The sequence below is a fragment of the Indicator indicator genome, chromosome 3 (genome assembly GCF_027791375.1).
Source record: "Indicator indicator isolate 239-I01 chromosome 3, UM_Iind_1.1, whole genome shotgun sequence".
In the NCBI taxonomy this organism is placed as follows: domain Eukaryota; kingdom Metazoa; phylum Chordata; class Aves; order Piciformes; family Indicatoridae; genus Indicator; species Indicator indicator.
Genome location: NC_072012.1, coordinates 42,238,137 through 42,256,827, shown reverse-complemented (window position 1 = coordinate 42,256,827; position 18,691 = coordinate 42,238,137). Strand labels below are relative to the sequence as shown.

Below are 18,691 nucleotides of genomic sequence, written 5' to 3'. Positions count from 1 at the left end.
GGTTCTGGTTGAGAAAGAGCTGAACGTGAGCTAGCAGTGTGCTCAGGTGGCCAAGAAGGCCAACAGCATCCTGGCCTCTGAGGAACAGGGTGGCCAGCGAGAGTAGGGAAGAGATTGTGCCTCGGTGCACAGCACTGGTGAGGCCACACCTCAAACACTGTGGTCAGTTTTGGCACCTCATTGCAAGGAGGACATTGAGGTACTGGAGTGTGTCCAGAGAAGAGCAACAAAGCTAGAGAAGAGACTAAAGAACAGGTCCTGTGGGGAGCATCTGAGGGAATGGAGATTGTTCAGTCTGGAGAAGAGGAGGGCGAGACCTCATTGCTTTCTACAAACTACCAGAAAGGAGGATGTAGTGAGGTGGGTGTTGGTCTCTTCTCCCTAATATTAAGTGATAGAACGAGATGAAGTGGCCTCAGGTTGCATCAGGGGATATTTAGAGTGGATATTAGGAATAATTTCATTACTGAAAGAGTGGTTGGGCACTGGAATAGGATGCCCAGGGAGATAGTGGAGTTACTGTCTCTGGAGGTGTTCAGAAAATATCTAGATATGGTACTTTGGGACATGGCTTAATGGCCATGGTGTGATCATTGAACTCAATGATCTTAGAGGTCTTTTCCAACTGAAATGATTCTATGATTCTGTGATTTTTATTCCACGTTGAACCTTGTTTGATTTTTGGATGGGAAAAATGGCACAGAACTAGTCTGTATAATTTATTGAGAAATACAAGTTTCTATCATTATTTTCTTCCTTATCAAGATTTTTTTTTTTTTTTTTACTCAGATGAAACCTAGACAGGGACTTTTGCAAGATTAGTGAATTTTAATTTGAACAGTCTTGAGAGAGCCACATGTGTGGTACAGTTTTTCTTTGGAAAAGCTTTCTCCCATTAAATAACCAGTAGAAATGAGGAGGGTTGAAACAGCATTACAGGCGTTTCAGTGCCTTTCTGACAGAGGTAAAGCAGATTCAAGAGCTAATTTTGTCTTTATGCCTTCTGAAATATGATTTTTAATTTAATGTCTGTAGGGAGTAAAGCTACTTTGTGTCACAGCAAGACTGAGATCCTGGAGGACAGGTGTAGATGAAAAATAGCTATTTTAATTGTGGCACATATGCCACCTCATTGTGATGATGATAGCGCAACTTGAATGCACCTAGTTCTGTTTCAAGGTGCTAAATTTCTAAACCTTACACCGGGTACAGCTGGCATTCATATTCTGTGCCACCATCACCTGCTGCTTTCATGTTGTCTTCTCTGTAGTGCCTGTGCCTGAGAGGCCTGCGCGCAGGCAGGTGGCGAGTGTCCCAACACGCGTAGGTCTCGACAGGCGGAAGGCAAAGCTCGGTACCACGGCACGCCGCCGTGCCGCCGCGCCCTGCGGCTGGGCTGGGCTGGGCTCTCGTCGGCTCGGCTCGGCCCCTCCGCAGGGTCTCCACGAGGTGGCACGAGCAAGCCGCTGTCGGGGGTCCGGGAGCCGTCAAGCAAGCGGGCGGGGAGGGCTTGGTGGCGTAGTCCACTTCCTTTGCCCGGAGGAGGTCGTTAAATGGCATGATTAACTCGTGCTGTTGCTGTGGCAAGCCCCAGGTCTGAGCTTTGCGAGGCAGGCGCTGGGGAGAGACCCAAGTGGTCATGCCGGCGGGAATGGGCTGCTCCGGGGATCAGGCTGCATCCTTGGGCTGCGTCTGTAATCGGTGGAGAAAGTGCTTGCTCTCTGTCACCTGCTCTAAAAACGCACCGTGTGGCACTGCCTGGTGTCTTCTGCAGGCTTTGATATATCACTACATTCCCTCACCCAGGGAAGGGAGATTGGAGTGAGCAGGACCCCCAAAGCGCTAGGGGACCCACCTGCCGAGGACCCCTCAAATCTCAGTGAGGCAACCCCAGTGGGCACCCTGCACCTTCTTGCTGTTAAAAGGTGTCCTGAAAAGACAGGCAGAGCACAGACTGAATTAACTGCTTCCTTGGCGTGAAATGGTAGCCTTTAAAACAGAAGATACGGAAATCTCTTAGGGGTTTGGTGGTGGTTTTTTTGTTCTTGTTAGGGTTTTGTTGTTGGTTTTGTCTTTTTCTATCAGGGTCTGAGTGGTGCATACTGCCCTTTGAATCTTCGGCCCAGCATTGCTCAGCTCTTCCCCTGTATGCAGATTACAACTATGAGCTGCATGCTACAGAAAAGAGGAGGAAAAAAAGGAAGGAAAAAACCAGTTTGCTGTTGAATTTTTTATGAGGTGGAAGATGAGGAAAGCTTTATATACACTCAAACTTTGTCTAGAATGAGCCCCTTTATACCCATAAAGACTTCAGAGGTACTTTGGGGTTTCTGTCCATGTTTGTGTGCCACTACTTTCCCAGCAGCACTGTTACAAAATATTTCATTAAAAGCCAGTGTCTCTGCATCAGAATGAGTTAGTGGCATTGGTGGGCTTTATTTTATTTTGGTTTCTTTTTTTTCCTCCTCATATCTTGTTGGATAGGTAAACCTCCCTCCCTTCCTTTCCCTCCAAACAGGTAATGTCAGACGAAGTATGTAATGTCAAATTAAACATGGCACTGTTTAACTTGTTTAACTTGTTTAACTTGTTTAACTGTTTAACTTGTTTAACTGTTTAACTGTTAAACTTGGGCAAGTCATGGTAGTAAATTCAAGCTCTGCACAACTAGGTGGAAGAGCCTATGAGCAGCAATGATTCAAAAAAATCTGGTACACAGATCTAGTTTAAGTCAGGGAAACTCTGAAAATGAGGCCTATAATAGATACTTCTGAATTCTGCTTATTGAAAGAAATAAATTTTAATTTAGGCGTTCCAGCACTTGCAAAGTGTACATATGACAGAGTTGAAACCAGGTGAGGAATTGTCCGTTGCTTGAAGGTCTCAGAGGATTCTCTGAACTGCGGAGATGAAGGTCTTTTAAAATTCCTGGCAGTGTCTGGAAAATCCACTGTAGCATTTGTAAGTTTAAATTATTTTGATGGTTAGGAATGTCTGCTTCCTTTGAACTGTTCTTTTCAGCTTAATTTAAAAATACAGAGAAGCCATGGGGAGGAAAAATCAGCTTCTTTATGGTAAGATTAGATAAAGAGGCATTTATAACAGGCCCATGTCTGTGACCAAAGGTTTTGAGACTTTTTTTTTTTTTTTTTTAAATCTTGGAGGTGTTTTTCTCCTGGTCCTGCACCACCACTTCTCTCCCTCCCCTCACCCCACAAAACAAAAAAAAAAAAAAGGAAAGAAAAAAGAAAACCACAAGTCAATGAGGCAGCAGTAAAATATGAATGTTTTTGGCAGCAGAGTAGAGTTCCCATGTGCAGCAGATGACCATGTTGGGCAGCACTGGCACATTTCTTGCTATCTGTACCTCAGTACTGTATTCATGGCACAAATGGGATTTGGCCCTATATACACCAGCCAGTGAGAAGTCATGTTATTTGTGGCAGACACCTCTACCCAGCCTGCTCAGACAGTGTCTTAAGTGCTGCTGAGCATCCTCACCACTGCACCAGGTCACCTCCCTCTCCTGAAATTTGTAGTAAACAAAGCAAGGTCTCTGGCCTCCTCCAACTCTGCAGATTTTCAATCAAATTGCAGCTGTCATGGTTTGCATTTGTTGTGGTGCTTTTCCTCAGATAAATTTAGCTGTAAAATAAAGCTCTCAATGCCATACCCCAAGGCGTAGATAATTTGAGCTGTTTGTTTCTCGGTGCAAATGCGAAAATGGCTGAAGTACAGCACTGTGTGTATGCACACATACAGGGGCTAACTAATGTGCTCATAATAAGCACATACAAGTAGGCAGAGCTTAGCTGAAAAGATCTGCCAATGCTTGCAATAACACTGTTAAATGATGTTCCCTGTTTGAATCCAGTATTACCAAGAGAGACCAGTTTGAAGTTGGGTTTAATTCTGGATGCAGAGTAGGGTAGTAATTTCTAACGTCCCTTGTTATTACCCCAAGCTAAACTAAGAGGCAACAGAATGAATTCATTGGCATACACTTCAGGTTTTGTTTAAAGTGTGTGGAATACTAGAAAACAGCTCATTTACTTATGTCCTTTATGTTGTTCAAGCTTTCTTGGGGCTATATTTATATGTGTATATGTGTGTGTGATGTATATATTTGTGTATTTTTTTTCTTCCTGAGCCTGATTGTTGCTGATATATGACCTATGCTCTCCACTTCCATTGTATATAACATTTCTTACACTCAGAATCAGTTTGAAGCTAAACACAGGGAAAACCATTTGAGCAGCTATGTACCTCCTTAAGTCTGGGCCTGTTCACATGCACAAAAATTAAGTCTTTTCAAGATCTCATGAAAACAGTGACATGAGGCACAGGGTTAAATACTGTGGTTCATTCTGAAAAGTCTGTGAATGCTTAGTATTTTTTTCTTTTCTGTAAATGCTGTTCTGTTGACCTTCGTCTCCTCCCTGCTTTTCCCCCTTCAACACATTTAGCATCTACCCATTTCTGGTGTTTCTGAAGGGTAGATTTGTGGCATGAGTGTGTCTTGCTGCTGTTTGTAAAGGTGTATGCTCTGCAGTCCTAGTACCCCTTTGGAGAGCTCCTTAATTGTTTTCTATGTAAAGCACTCTCCAATTATACCACCAGATACTTGTTTTTAAGATACATTTATTTTAGCCTTCATTCTGCTTTTTTCCACAGCAAATTCCCTTTCATCCCTCAGAGCTGCCATTTGTTCCTTGGTGCCCAATATTTTACAATCTCTTGTCCTGATTTTTCCCAAAGACCTTATGATACAACGGTGGGATATGAAGTTTAAGAAAGACTATCTTTTTTTGAGGGGAATCTTCATGTTTTAAAACACCAGTTGAAATGCTGTCCTTACAAGTGTTTTCTTTTCCTGTAGGATTTGCAAATAGAACGAGAGAGGACGGTGTATAATATTTCTGGTGGCTGCACAGCCCTCGTGGTCATTTATTTATTGGGGAAGCTTTATGTGGCAAATGCTGGTGATAGCAGGTGAGTAAGTGTGGTTTCTCCCCCAACTATTCCTTCACCTCAAAGTCCCCAGATCTGGTGTTACCAAGTTCCTCCATTGCAAAAAGTATCACAAGAAGATTCTTTTTCTTGTCTGAACTCTTGGCAGTTCTTCCAGAAATTAATGCTATCAGAAGTGGTAGGCTTCCAGTATCTAGTTCGAGTAATGGTTGTGGCTGGCAGAGTTGACAGTAACTCCGTAGCACTTCCTGAACAACTTGATGGCTGCAGAGAAGTTAAAAGGTGCTAAAGAGCCATTGAAACAGAAGAGATGGATGTGTAATACAATTTTGTGTTCAATACTGAAAACACAAATGTATCTGGTACATCTGGAAGGGTTGGACTGATTGAGTAGGAAGTCCTGTGGCTCCTGTCCTCATCCTTAGTCTTGGAAGGCCACTCAGATTTTGTTTTATATATTTGTTATAGATCTGTAAGCAAATGACTACTACTCCTGCAAAGGGAGGAGCGGAAGAAGATGGGCTGTCACAGGTTAAGATTTTTACTGTGTCCTATTCTAGCTCATGTACTTGTCCATGTCTTGGAATTGAATGCCGTCATTCAGGAGTTGTTGCTTTATTATATTTAGAAGCTGGATACTTGAAGGCTTGTGATGGAGAAGCTTTGTCTTCTGATTTAACTAAAGCTAAGAGTATACTGCAAATCTCTCACTTGCATTCTTTTCCTCTTTCTCATTCTCTGCCCATACCACTATCAGAGAGAGGGACTTTAGACCTTCACATATTTGTTTTGGCAGTGCTCTGCATAAACAGTTCAGGGAGAATAGTTCTGTTCTATTAGCAGCTGAGAACTTACAAAGGTACTGAACCACAGTGTCTCTAGGTGCATTTGTGTTTCAGGTTTGCACACATGCAATTTTTGTTTATGATGTGTGTGCACAATGTATTTACAGAGAGCAGTGAACTGCAAAATGTTCTGTAGTTTAAACCTAAGATTTTTATTGCCTCTTGCTGCTTTAAACTGTGTAGAATGTCAGATAAATCTTTTGTGCATAAAGTTCCTATGCTTTTCATGTTGGCGATTGTTCTTAATATGCTGACTTTGCTGTTCAGATTGCAAATTGCTCACCCAGGTTCCCTTGACGAGTGAGATCTTTGAATCTTTTTGACATCAAATGTCAAATGAGTTCTCACAGAGGGCAGCTGCAACCATGTTTGAGTAGATCACCTGTCTAGTCATCAGAACCAGCAGCTGCACTAAATTTTAGCTCTTTTTTTCCATTAAATTAGAAAAAAAATATGCTTTCCTGTGCTATGGTTCTTGAAGTACAGTTGAGCATCTTCCATTGTGTTGGCTAGATTGCTTTATTGTCTCTTAGAAGTATGCTATGTAAAACTGACCATACAAGACCTACTTCTGAGTAGTAGAGATCATTGGTCTTAAATGACTGTTTCCAGTTCCCCTGGGATTCCTCCTCTGCTTCTTGAGGGCAGCCTAAGCTCCACTGCAGTCTCTGATGGACAGCGGGAAGAAACTTGTTGATGGTGATCTTGAATTGGCCCAAACATCCACTGTAGTTAAAGCCATAGTCTTCAGTAGGCTTTGAATGTTCATCAAGCCCATCAGAAACATCTCTTCAGAAAAGGAGGAATTAGAAGGGAGTTAGTTGACCTGGCCAGGTCTTGTTTGACCCAGAATTCAAACTTTGCTATTCATTCCTAACATCTTGTAGACCCAAAATAGGGTTTTGCACTTTCCAAATGAACCTCGCCAAAACCTTCCTTGTGCTGAGCGGAATTCTCTGATTTTCCAAAATCTTTCACTTTCAAATAAGTCCACTTCTAGGTTTTCATAGCTCAAGTAAATAAAAGCCCTGAAATGTAGAAGATCAGTTGATCTGGGCTTCTCTCCTACCAAATCCCCACTTCCCGTGTTTCAGAAAGGGAGTGAAACAGCTATTGAAAAAGAGATACCTAAGTTGCTCCTCATCACTAAAAGGACATTTTAGGACTAGAAAAGCATTGCTGAGGTTGTCTGCCTGCTGCCAGAGTGCACACTGCATTCCTGTGTTTTTAAGAGCCCAGTCATGTAGCCAAGAAGTTTTATTTGTGTTAGTTGGAAAAATATGTTCCTTATTGCTGTCTCATGCCTTGCTTGGTGAGATTCATAATTTGTACAGATACAAATGAGGGTGATGAGAAATACAATAAGGAAACTAGTTTAAAAGTGTTTGTCTGCCCTTGAGGAAGGGCAGGGTTTGTTTTTCATACCCAAAAAAGGAACTTGTGCTGTTGGAACTAAATGCTGAAACCTGCAGTTCTTCAGTTGAGCTTTAGTTTCTTTGAGTTCACCTATTCATACGTGCCTCTTTTCTGTCCTCCTTCTCCCCTCTCTGCTCCATGACTGGAAAAATCCTACAAATAAATCAAGCTACATTTCCCACAGACCACTGTCTGTAAGAGGAGGGTTTGTGAGGCCAGTGTGGGAAATATAAACATTTTTGGGTTCATGCAAACCTCATTTGTTTCACCTCTGCCCAGAAGAAGGTCAGTTTTTTTTCAATTCTAGGCAGCTTTATAACAGCAGAAGTTTTTGAAGGTGGGTTTTGAACAACTTCTACTGTCACGAGACCAAGGTATGTGCAACAAACTGTTACTCTCACAATGAGACTAAGGAAACACCAAGTGTGAGACTTGAATAATAATGCACTATGTGGTGCCAGCTATACCTCAGGCTTATGTCTGTGGTATTCAGTTTAACCACCAAAGCTTCTCAAATTTAATCATTTCATGCCACGTACCCTGGCAGTGTTGTATAGCAGCTGTCCTTTTGTAGTTGATGTGTAATTACATCATGAAAAGACTTTAATTACCATATTACTAAATTACCAGCCAGTAATCCTTTCAGGTTCAGCCCTAGCTCACTTCTATATGGACTATTAGGCTTCTCCACACTGAACACTTTTGGTTGGTGTAAAAGGGAGGAAAAATTGTGCTAATTGTAGGTTTTGTTATGAACCATTATTGAGCATGATGTTATGGCATCACTAATGTCAATGATATAATTAAACTTCAGCTAATGATGCAATCACAGTTCTGCAATAATTACACGTTAACTGCAAATGATACCAGAACCCTACTTAAAATGAGGTGATGTATTAAGAGCCTGATAAAAACAACATGGAGGAAGACCTTTTCATTCTCTAATGGCTTTGTCTGATCATTCTTGGGCTCTGCTATAAATACACCTATTTGCACAGCCAAAATTCATGTCTGAATATTGGCTTTTTCTAATGTTTATCTGTCTCTTCCTTTCAGTGGTTAGCATTGTCTGTGCAAGGTTATCTAATTGAGGATAGTGTCAGGTCTCCAATATAAAGCACTTTTCTGGTGAACATTGATGAGGGCATTGTGCTTGGCTTACCAGTTTGACATAAACACTATGGTAACTAGGCCAGGCTCTCAGAATCACTGCTTGCCCTTTTTTTTTTTTTTTTTAATAAGAAGAGTAAATCTTCTCTGCTCATTCTTTTAAATAGTAGGGTTCAATTTTATATCACTAAAGTGACTTTTACTTCTAAACTGCCCTAGCATGACTTGTTAATATCAGTTCTTTTTCATTTTGTGCTATTAGAATCGCAGAATGTGAGGGGCTGGAAGGGACCTCAAAAGATCATCCAGTCCAATGCCCCTGCCAGGGGAGGATCAGCTGTACTCATCCAGATAGGTTTTGAATATCTCCAGAGAGGGAGATTCCACAACCCTTCTGGGCAGCCTGTTCCAGTTTTCTGGCACCCTCACAGTGACAAAATTTTACCTCATGTTTCCATGGAACTTCCTAGGCCTCAGTGTCCACTCACTGCCCCTTGTCCTGTCACTGGGCATCATCCAGAAGAGCCTAACTCCAGCCTCTTGGCACTCACCCTTTACATCTTTATAAACATGAATGAGGTCACTCCTTAGTCTTCTCTTTTCCAAACTAAAGAGACCCAGCTTCCTCTGGGTCTGCTCTGCCCTTACTGAGACCTCACCTGGAATATTGCATCCAGTTCTGGGCTCCCCAGTTCAAGAGGGACAGGGATCTACTTGAGAGAGCCCAACAGAGGGCTACAAGGATGATTAAGGGACTGGAGCACTTCCTTATGAGGAGAGGCTGAGAGACCTGGGGATTTTTAGTCTGGAGAGGAGAAGACTGAGAGGGGATTTAATAAATGTATATAAATAGATGAGAGCTGGGTGCCAAGAGGGGAGGGGACAGGCTCTTCTCAGTTGCACCCTGTGATAGGAAAAGAGGCAATGGATATAAACTACAACACAGGAGGTTCCACCTCACCACGAGGAGAAACTTCTTCACTGTGAGGGTCGCAGAACACTGGAACAGGCTGCCCAGAGAGGTTGTGTGGTCTCCTCTGGAGACTTTTAAGACCCCTCTGGATGCCTTCCTGTGCGACCAGTACTAGATTGTATCGTCCTGCTCTGGCAGGGGGGTTGAACTGGATGATCTCCAGAGGTCTCTTCCAACCCCTAACATCCCGAGCTCCTTTGATCCCTTGGTCTCATAAGGAAGATGTTCCACTCCCTTACTCATTTTTGTGGCTCTCTGCTGGACACAATATTAGGATATTGTTTTATTACTGGTGATGAAGCAGTGGTAAAATAGAGACTTAATGTTTTTACTGATTACTGCCCAATTCATGTATAGCCTCATGCAACTTCACATTTGCCCAACATCACTACAGTGACCATAATGCAGTATGATCATATTAACTATCTTTAGCACAATTGTTCTTCTGGTTTTCATCTTGTCTGGCTAAGCAGCTGCTTGGAGAATGCAGGCACTGCCGTTTTGTGCTGTGCTTGGAGTCATGTAGGGTAGCTGTGCTTTTATGATTATAGAAGAAGCAGAACACCACAAGTCGATTTGATTTTTCCATAGGCCATGAAACACTCACTGAATCTACAAATGGATTCTTGGTCTTTTTTGATTTATTGGCAGCACATGGGATCAAAGTAAAGAGCCTGATGTTTCAGAGCCTTCCCAGACTTGCAGGGTCACTGGATTTTTTGCTTTACTTCATCATCTTCTTGCCTCCTTGCTTTTGCTCCTTAGTGCTTATGTTTTCAGGGCATATTCACCCTCTGCTTAAACCCTATATCCTCATGTCTGGAATAGATTTATATTTTTTTCTTTCATTTTTGCAAGTGTAGAATTAGTGCTAAGGCGTTTGGGATCTTTAAAAGCTCACTGAGTGAATGTTTTTGTGGTGTTTCTGTGTGAGTGCAGGTTAAGTAACTTCATTGATGCTTCAGGTGCTCAGATGTGGGAGAGTGCATTTGTAACACCAGCTTCTGCCAGTGCAATAAAATAGTGAATTGAAAATGGAATTCTACTTTGTTTACTGTTTCAATTCTTTCTGGATTTGCTCCTTGTGTTGAATCTCACTATATTTATACTTCCTCTTCTTCTGCATAGTTCCCATTGTTGGAAGTCAGATTTGGGGGATTTATCTGTTTTTATGAAGTAAATGAGAGGCATGGAAACAGCCATATATATCTGCTGACTGGCACCGTATCTTACATGGAATTTCTGAGAAGTCAGAATTGATGATCCTGACCCATTTTTATTTTTTTTCTGGTTCGCGGTGTCTGACCTCTTCCTCAAAGCAGTCCAACAGAGTGATTTTTCCCAGAAGCACTAACACTCTGTAAGGATGGAAACCAAAAAGAATCTTAGTATGTTACTATTGTGGAGCTAGTTTGCTTTGGTATTTTTACAAAACTTTAATTTTCTGCTTTTCATAACTACCCATCTTCTCATTTAATTAGCGTATATTTTTCCTGTTTTCCTTGAGTGGGCTGCCTGAGTCCTCTCTGTCTCCTTACATCTGTGTCTGCATAAACAATAACTGTGCTTCATTCTTAGTACTTAGAGGTCTCTAGAGGAAAGACTAACTCAGTTACTAAGCTTCTCCAGTCTGTAGTATTTGTAAAAGCATTCTTTTTTTTTTTTTTAATTTATGTCTCCTCTTAAAGATTGAACAAAAAGAGCTGCAAATCTCTGAATTAGACATGCAAGGCCTTTTCACCCTGGGACCATGCAATCTGTGGTGACCTCTCTTTGTCTTCTGAAGTTCTCATTCCTCCAAATACTCACAAAATGCCTCCCAGGAGGTGAAAGCAACACTTATAGATTGTATTTTTGCCAATCTATGTGCACATTCCCTTTTTAGATTATTATAATTTATTTGGTGGAATCACATTAAAATAATGTTTGGTTATTTGGGGGCAATAGACAACCTAAGCCTGATCTGCTCAGAGCCTGTGTTGTAAATAGAGACTGAATTCAAGATGAAGCAAGTGTCTGCCACACACATTCTCCTTCACTGACTGCAGTTTGGTAGGTGAAATCTGATCCTGCCTAGCCAAAAATGTTGGAAGAGAGCATGGCATCTTAATCACACTCAGGACATATGTCCAAGTCCCATCTCTCTGGTTTCCCTGTGTTTTTTTTCCTTTAGAAACCTGATTTGCAGGTCTGCAAAAAGCACTTCTGCTCCCCTTTTCTTCCTTGGCCTCCTTCTAGGGAGAAGCAAGAGCATAGGTTTCATAGGAATAGCAGCAATCTCAGATATTGCAGGATTTTGTGCTGGATAAAGCTTTTGGAGGCACTTGAGGAAACACTTTAAGTGGGGTGTAGAGGAAAGGTGTTGGGTCAGAACAAAGTTGTTGCACTCAACATGCAGTGATGAAGCAGAGCGTTTTCTGGCAATCCAGTAGATGACGACTGGCAAGTTGTATCTAGCATTGACATGGCAGAAATTATTAATTTGGCAGTACATGTTCATAGGCTTTTGAAAACAAAACAAATGTCCTGCCTCTTCTCCGAACCCTTGTTTTTCCTGGGAAAACATATGCTTTAGCAGTGTCTGTGTCAGTCTAGCAGGTGCTGAAGCCATTGTAAATATTTTTGATGAGTGGTATGTTCCGGTAAGTCCTTGTTCCTAACCACACAAACAACATCTACCCATGAAGTTGTTCTCCTCTGGATTATGAGGAAGGAGGGAGATTTTGGCTGTTCAAATAGTATTAGTAAACTGGAAAGCCACAGTTCATTGGTATTAGTTTCCAGGAGTGCTAAATTCTATTAGTTTTGATTCTCCTAGGTTTTCAGCCTTTAAAACAAGAAAGAAAGAAAGAAAAACAAACAAAAAAACCCAAACTAATCAATACAGACAAAAAAAAAAGGTTGCTGCCACTGCAAGTAAAAATTGCCCTGCTTCCTGGTTTTATTAGTGAATATCTGATCAAGGAAGAAATGCCATTGTAATAGCATCTTTGCATGTATGTTCCATGTGTGGCCTGTAGAGCTCTCCTTGTCTGAATCAAGATGGGCAAAGACACAATTTTAATGTCTCCATGTATGAGTAAAGTACGGGTAAAAAAGAGCCTGTGACCTCCAGTAGAGGCAGCTTGCGGTGTAAGCAAATATATCAGAATCCAGGTCTCCCAGTATAGCGCATTAAGCTCAAAACCATCTTTTAAATCTGTGTCTTTGTACCTGACCACAGACACACCTGCAGGTTCTTCTTCCCAGTGTTTACAGGACCAGGGTCAAGGCACACCAAACTGGGCATGTTGGACCTCTAGCTCCCATCTGTACTATAAGAGGAGGGCTGGGGGGAGCACCCCAGGCTTTGCTGGGTGAATGTTCCAAGTCTGCTGTGGTCCTTATTGTGTTAGAAAGCTTTTCTCATCCCCTGAATTCCATGAGCTTGCCAACAGCCCAGGCCATTCAGCTTCAGCAATGGGTTCACAGTGCAGTTTGAGCCCTGCTCCTAGGGCTTTTAGTGAGGGCTTGTCTTGTCACAGAATCACAGAATTGTCCAGGTTGGAAGGGATCTCAAGGATCATACAGTTCCAAACCCCCTGCCATGGGCAGGGACACCTCACACGAGATCAGGTTGCTCAGAGCCACAAGCCAGCCTGGCCTTAAACATCTCCAGGAATGAGGCTTCTAACAATTTCCCTGGGCAGCCTGTTCCAGTGTCTCACCACCCTCATGGGGAAGAACTTCTTCATAACATCCAATCTCAATCTTCCCATTTCTAGTTTTGCTCCATTCCCCCTAGTCCTATCACTACCTGACACACGAAAAAGTCCCTCCCCAGCTTTCTTGTAGGCCCCCTTCAGATACTGGAAGGCAACAAGAAGGTCTCCTTGGAGCCCTTTCTTCTCCAAACTGAACAGCCCCAACTCTCTCAGCCTGTCCTCATAGGAGAGGAGTTCCAGCCCTCTGATCATCCTCATGGCCGTTCTCTGAACACGTTACAGCATGTCCATATCCCTCTTGTAATAGGGGCTCCAGAATTGGACACAGTACTCCAGGTGGGGTCTCACAAGAGTGGTGTAGAGGGGGAGAATCACTTTGACCTGCTGGCCACACTTCTCTTGATGCATCCCAGGGTAAGGTTGCCTTTCTGGGCTACAAGTACACACTGGCAGCTCATATTGAGCTTCTCATCCACCAGCACCCCCAAGTCCTTTTCTTCAAGGCTGCTCTCAAGCCAGTCACCGCCCAGCCCATATTGGTGCCTGTCACTTCCACATGGGTAAGTGAAGCAGGACTTCGGTGAAAATCCAGATGCAGAGTGAGCAGAATGTGCAACTTTCAATCTGCTTTTGCTTCTCAGTTCGGCTTGTTCTGATATCATGCAGGTGCCACAGAATAAAGCAGAAAAGCTGAGATCAAAGTAGACGTGATGCTTTAGGTCCTAGAAGTTGTTCTGACTCCCTCAATGGTAAAACAGTGAAGAGCAGGGGGAAAGAAATCCGTGCTTCTTCCATCTTACGTGGTCAGCCATATCCCAGCCATATTACTGGCAAAATAAACACTGACTTGCATAGCAATGCCTTCATCTACTAAGCCCAGGTTTAGTTGCTATAGTAACTCGTCCTGGAGATGAATGTGATACCCTGGACAGCAGGGAAAAAGACTTTGATTCCACAGATACCAGTCCTGAGGCTCTGTGCTGGCCACAGATGTGACTGCACTTCTTTGTTCATTTCCCTGGCGTGGCCTGAGTAATTGGTGGCATGTTGTTCAGCCATGATTGAGAAATGTGGTAGTGTATCATCACTGCAACCCTGCACTTAGTAATGTTCAGATGAAGAATACACTGAAATCATCATGGGCAGAATGAATCCTGTGAGGGCAGCAAATCTCCATCCTAAGGATGCCTGAAATGATAGTGGGAAATTTTCCTGTGCTAGCAGTGTTGCTATAAACTGGTTTGTAATAGCTTCCTAGCTGCAAGCTGAAGCCCTCTCTGAAAGATCATCAAGTTCAGACATAAACTAAGAGGAAAGTACAGACAATTTATTACAGAGCTTTTAAGTGTTACTTGAACCAGAATAGACAGCACTCTAAATGTATAGGTAAACATATAAAGTGACCATTGGTTCAATAGCAAAAGTTATTTGACTGATTAGCCAAACAAACAGAGGAATCAGATACAGATAGCCAGTGTATCCCATTGGTGATGGGGTGGGAATGGAAACAAACAAACAAACAAACAAAACACACTCACACAAACCCCCCCCCCCACACACAAAAAAACCTCCAACCAGCCAAAAGAGTATGCTTAGCCCTGAAATGAAACACTGTTAGTAAAGCCAACTGCTAATAGTAACTCCATACTTAGATTGCAGCAGCCAAGCAATTCACTTGAGGACCTAAACTATAGCAGGGGGTTCACAGGAGAGTCCAGGATCACAGGATGTTAGAGGTTGGAAAGGACCTCTGGAGATCTTCAAGTCCAACCTCTGCACCAGAGCAGGACCATAAAATCTAGTGCAGGTTGCACAGGAACACATTCAGACAGGGCTTGAACGTCTCCAGAGAAGGAGACTCCACAACCTCTCCAGGCAGCCTGTTCCAGTGCCCTTACAGTAAAGAAGTTCTTTCTCATGTTAAGGTGGAACTTCCTGTGCTGTAGTTTACATCCATTGCCTCTTGCCCTATCACCGGGCATAAGTGAGAAGAGGCTGTCCCTTCCTGACACCCAACCCTCAGATATTTATAGACATTGATTAGATCCCCTCTTAGTCTTCTCCTCTCCAGACTAAACAGCCCCAGGCCTCTCCTAGCCTTTCTTCATAAGGCAGTGCTCTGATCCCTTCATCATGCTTGTAGCTCTCTGTTGGACTCTCTCAAGTAGATCCCTGTCCCTCCTGAACTGGGGAGCCCAAAACTGGATGCAACATTCCAGGTGAGGTCTCACTAGGGCAGAATAGAGAGGGAGGCAAACCTCCCTCGATCTGCTGCACACACTCTTCTTAATGCTCCTCTAGGAAGGGAGCTGCAGCCTGCCAAAGAGGCACTGTGAACTAGAAGCATGCAGCTCCTGGGGTCACAAATGACTGGGCAGTGTGTCTTCTCCAAGATGTCTCTTCCATGGACAACCTGCAAGCTCAGTATTATATTTAATGTAAAACTGTAGAGGGAGTAGTGATGCAGAAACAAGAAATTTAGGTATGGTGTTGGTGATGGCCAAATTCTTCTCACCATTGTATGCAATACATCAGTCAGAAGAAGGCTGCCAGGAGTAGAAAATCCCTTTAACTTCTGCCTACTAAGCTGCTAATTGAACACATGGGATGGAACCTGACACCGGTTCTAAAAATTCAGAATTTTATTACTTGTGGTGGTAGTAAGGAAGGTGCTGACTGGCTCATGTGCTAGTATACATGAGAAATTAGCTCTGCCACAGATATCACAAAATGTTAGGGGTTGGAAGGGACCTTGAAAGATCATCTAGTCCAACCCCTAATCTATTAATGTTTTTTTTCTTTGAAAAACAGCTTCTACCACCCATTCATGATCCTTCTTTAAAAATAATACAATTCATGTAGTAAGAACAGAACACCAGAATAGCAGCTTTAGATTATATGAGCAGCCTCATTTTGCCCTAAGGCAAATCACTAAATAAGCATTAGAAATGTAAATATGAATGAGTTAGGTCACTGTAAACAATGTAAAGCTCTACTCATATGTGCCCACGAACAGAGTTCATGCTTTTAGCTGCCTCCAAAAGACAACTTTCAGGGTTTCCTGAAGGAATTTAATTGTTTCTTTCCATGTTTCTCCTTAAAGACAGGAGGAGACTCCCTTCTAAGGACAGGGGGTTGCCACAGGAGAGGTGTGGCATGATTGGCTTTGTGCTGGTCCTATGTGCAAGGATATGAAAAGAGACCCTTGGATGAAATGCCTGGTTATGAATGCCCAGCTGATGTCCTGCTGGAGCTGGACTGTATTTGGCAGTTGTGCTGTTGAGATGTTAACACTCAAAGCAGCCAGGGTTGTCAGCAAAAGGCCTTAGCACAAGTTTGGGAGGGTTCTTCATTGTTCCTGTAAGAAATACCAAAGCACACTTTTGTAGGAAATTTTTTTAACCCTGCCTTTGTGCAATACTTCACCAAGGCAAGTTCCTACACCTTTTACTGGCTTGAGGGAGCTGAAGATCCCCCCATGTGATGAGAAAGTGCATCCAAGCAGCCTGCCTTAACCACAACATACACCATAAGACTACATTGTCACAGGAAGAGCAACAAGTGGGGACTGTGTTCTGTCTTAACATTGGCTTTGTTCAGCTGAAAGTAAAATCACAGAATTGTCAGGGTCGGAAGGGACCTCAAGGATCGTCTAGTTCCAAACCATTGACATGGGCAGGGATGCTTTCCACGAGATCAGGTTGCCCAGAGTCCCATCCAGCCTGGCCTTAGAAACATCCAGGGATGGAGCTTCCACCACCTCCCTGGGCAACCTGTTCCAGTGTCTCGCCACCCTTGTGAAGAACTTCTTCCTAATGTCTAATCTAAATCTCCCTTCCTCTAGCTTGGATCCATTCCCCCTAGTCCTATCACTATTTGATATCCTGAAAAGCCACCCAGTGTCTCTGTTCTGTCACAGTATTTCTGTGGACAGCCTGATGTTTGCACTGAAAAATGTGAAGAAACCAAGTGGCAGGACTGTTGAGTGGCAGTAGATGGAAAATAAGGACAGAGGCATTTTCATTGCCTCTGACCCCTCTCTGTTTTGTTGCTTGTTTTCTTCTTGATGGTGATAAAGAGTAGGAGTTGGGGCTCTTTTTGAAATATCTTTTGGGTATTACAGGTGGGAGGCAGCTAGTTTTGTTTTGTTTTTTTCCACTGGTGTTGCTGAGGGTTGCTGCTTTCACTTCTGAGTTTTATGGTGACGGATATGTCATCAATGGGACCTGTTTTAATGCCAGCTAAATGTTATGTAATGGTTTGTTTCACTATCCCCACCTTGCCTTAGTTCATAAAATGAAGGAAATAATTTCAAGGCTTTACACTATAGTTCCATGATTATTGCCAGTGCAGAGAGGTGTTTGTTCACCTGGTTTCTAAAGAAACATTGGAAAATGAGTTCATGTGGAACTAAGGGAGAGTAGTTTAGTTTGTAATAAGTCAAACTAAGGTGCCAGGGCTGAATTATTGTCATCAGTAATTGTAATGGCTATAAGTTCCAGTACTCCATTTTTATAATTGCTTTCACTTAGCAATTAGGCAAAGGTAAATAAAAACTAGTTTGAAGCTTACCAGCCATTAGCATTGCTCTTCCTTGGCTTCTTTAAATATAAGCATTTAGTTACTATAGTAAACAAATACCCCTCTAGATTGATTCCATAGTTCTAGGATTCACTTTTTTTAAAAAACTCAGCTATTTTGTGACACACCTAATTAAAATATACTGCTTGTTTCCCCTTTGAATGTAATAAAACCCTGCCTTATTCTTTCTGTCAGCTTAATCTCTCTCTCTCTTTTCCATTGGCACATTTCTAATACCTCTTCAGACAGGCCAGACACTTCTGCTTCATCTGTACCAAATCCATAACGCTTAACACCTTTTGACAAAATGGATACATCCTCCCTGTGGCTTGGAATTGATATGTGCTGTCAAAAAGGGTTTTCCAAGTGGGCTCTCTTTGTCACCTTTACCAGATTTTTATCTCCTGTTGTAGAAATGTGCAGTTTAATGTTGCGTTTCAAATCATTTTTGGCTTAGAAAGTGTGTAAAGGAATCAGGGTGTCCCCTGAATACTCCTAACAGTAGGAGATGCCTCTTTGCTTTGAACACTAGAATCCCAGTAGACCCATGACAGCAGTGAAATTACACTTTTGACCTTGTTCACCAAAGTGTTTCTTTCTCTGTATGATTAAATGAGAGTAACCAACAGTAGGTTCCCCTAAAATGTATGCACTTCCCTCTGATTGTTTCTCACAAGAAATTTGGGAAAGATGCTGTGCAATTTTCAGCTGATTGTGTTCTTCACAAAATGAAAAAAGGAAATGGAAAAATAAAACCTGCTTCATTCAAGGAGAGGTGGCTGGTTGAAGCATATTAAAAATGCAAAAGCAATTGATGTATTGATATTTTCCTTAAGACAGTGTTGTTGCTACATCCTGAATGCGAGAGCAGCAGTACAATGCGCTGTCAGATTTTTACCCTTTGTTCACTGTGTGTTTTAAATAGGGATATATACTAAATTACCAAATACTGTTTTAAAATACTAAATCTGAATATAGAAAATAACCATGTACTTAAGGTTCTGTCTGAATGTTGCAATAGTCCAAAGATCATTCAGCTGCTCACCATGGACTACACAGTTCTGTCTGTCCACAAGGTAAATATAGTAGTT

General features: G+C 42.4%; 1 protein-coding gene across 1 annotated transcript in view; it reads left to right on the top strand.

Moving 5' to 3' along the window:
- PPM1H (protein phosphatase, Mg2+/Mn2+ dependent 1H) overlaps nt 1–18,691 on the top strand; it is a 139,047-nt gene that overhangs the window by 74,699 nt on the left and 45,657 nt on the right. Inside the window, exon 4 of the mRNA XM_054399608.1 lies at nt 4,880–4,992. Coding sequence (XP_054255583.1) covers nt 4,880–4,992 — 113 coding nt within the window. The remainder of the gene's footprint in view (nt 1–4,879; nt 4,993–18,691) is intronic.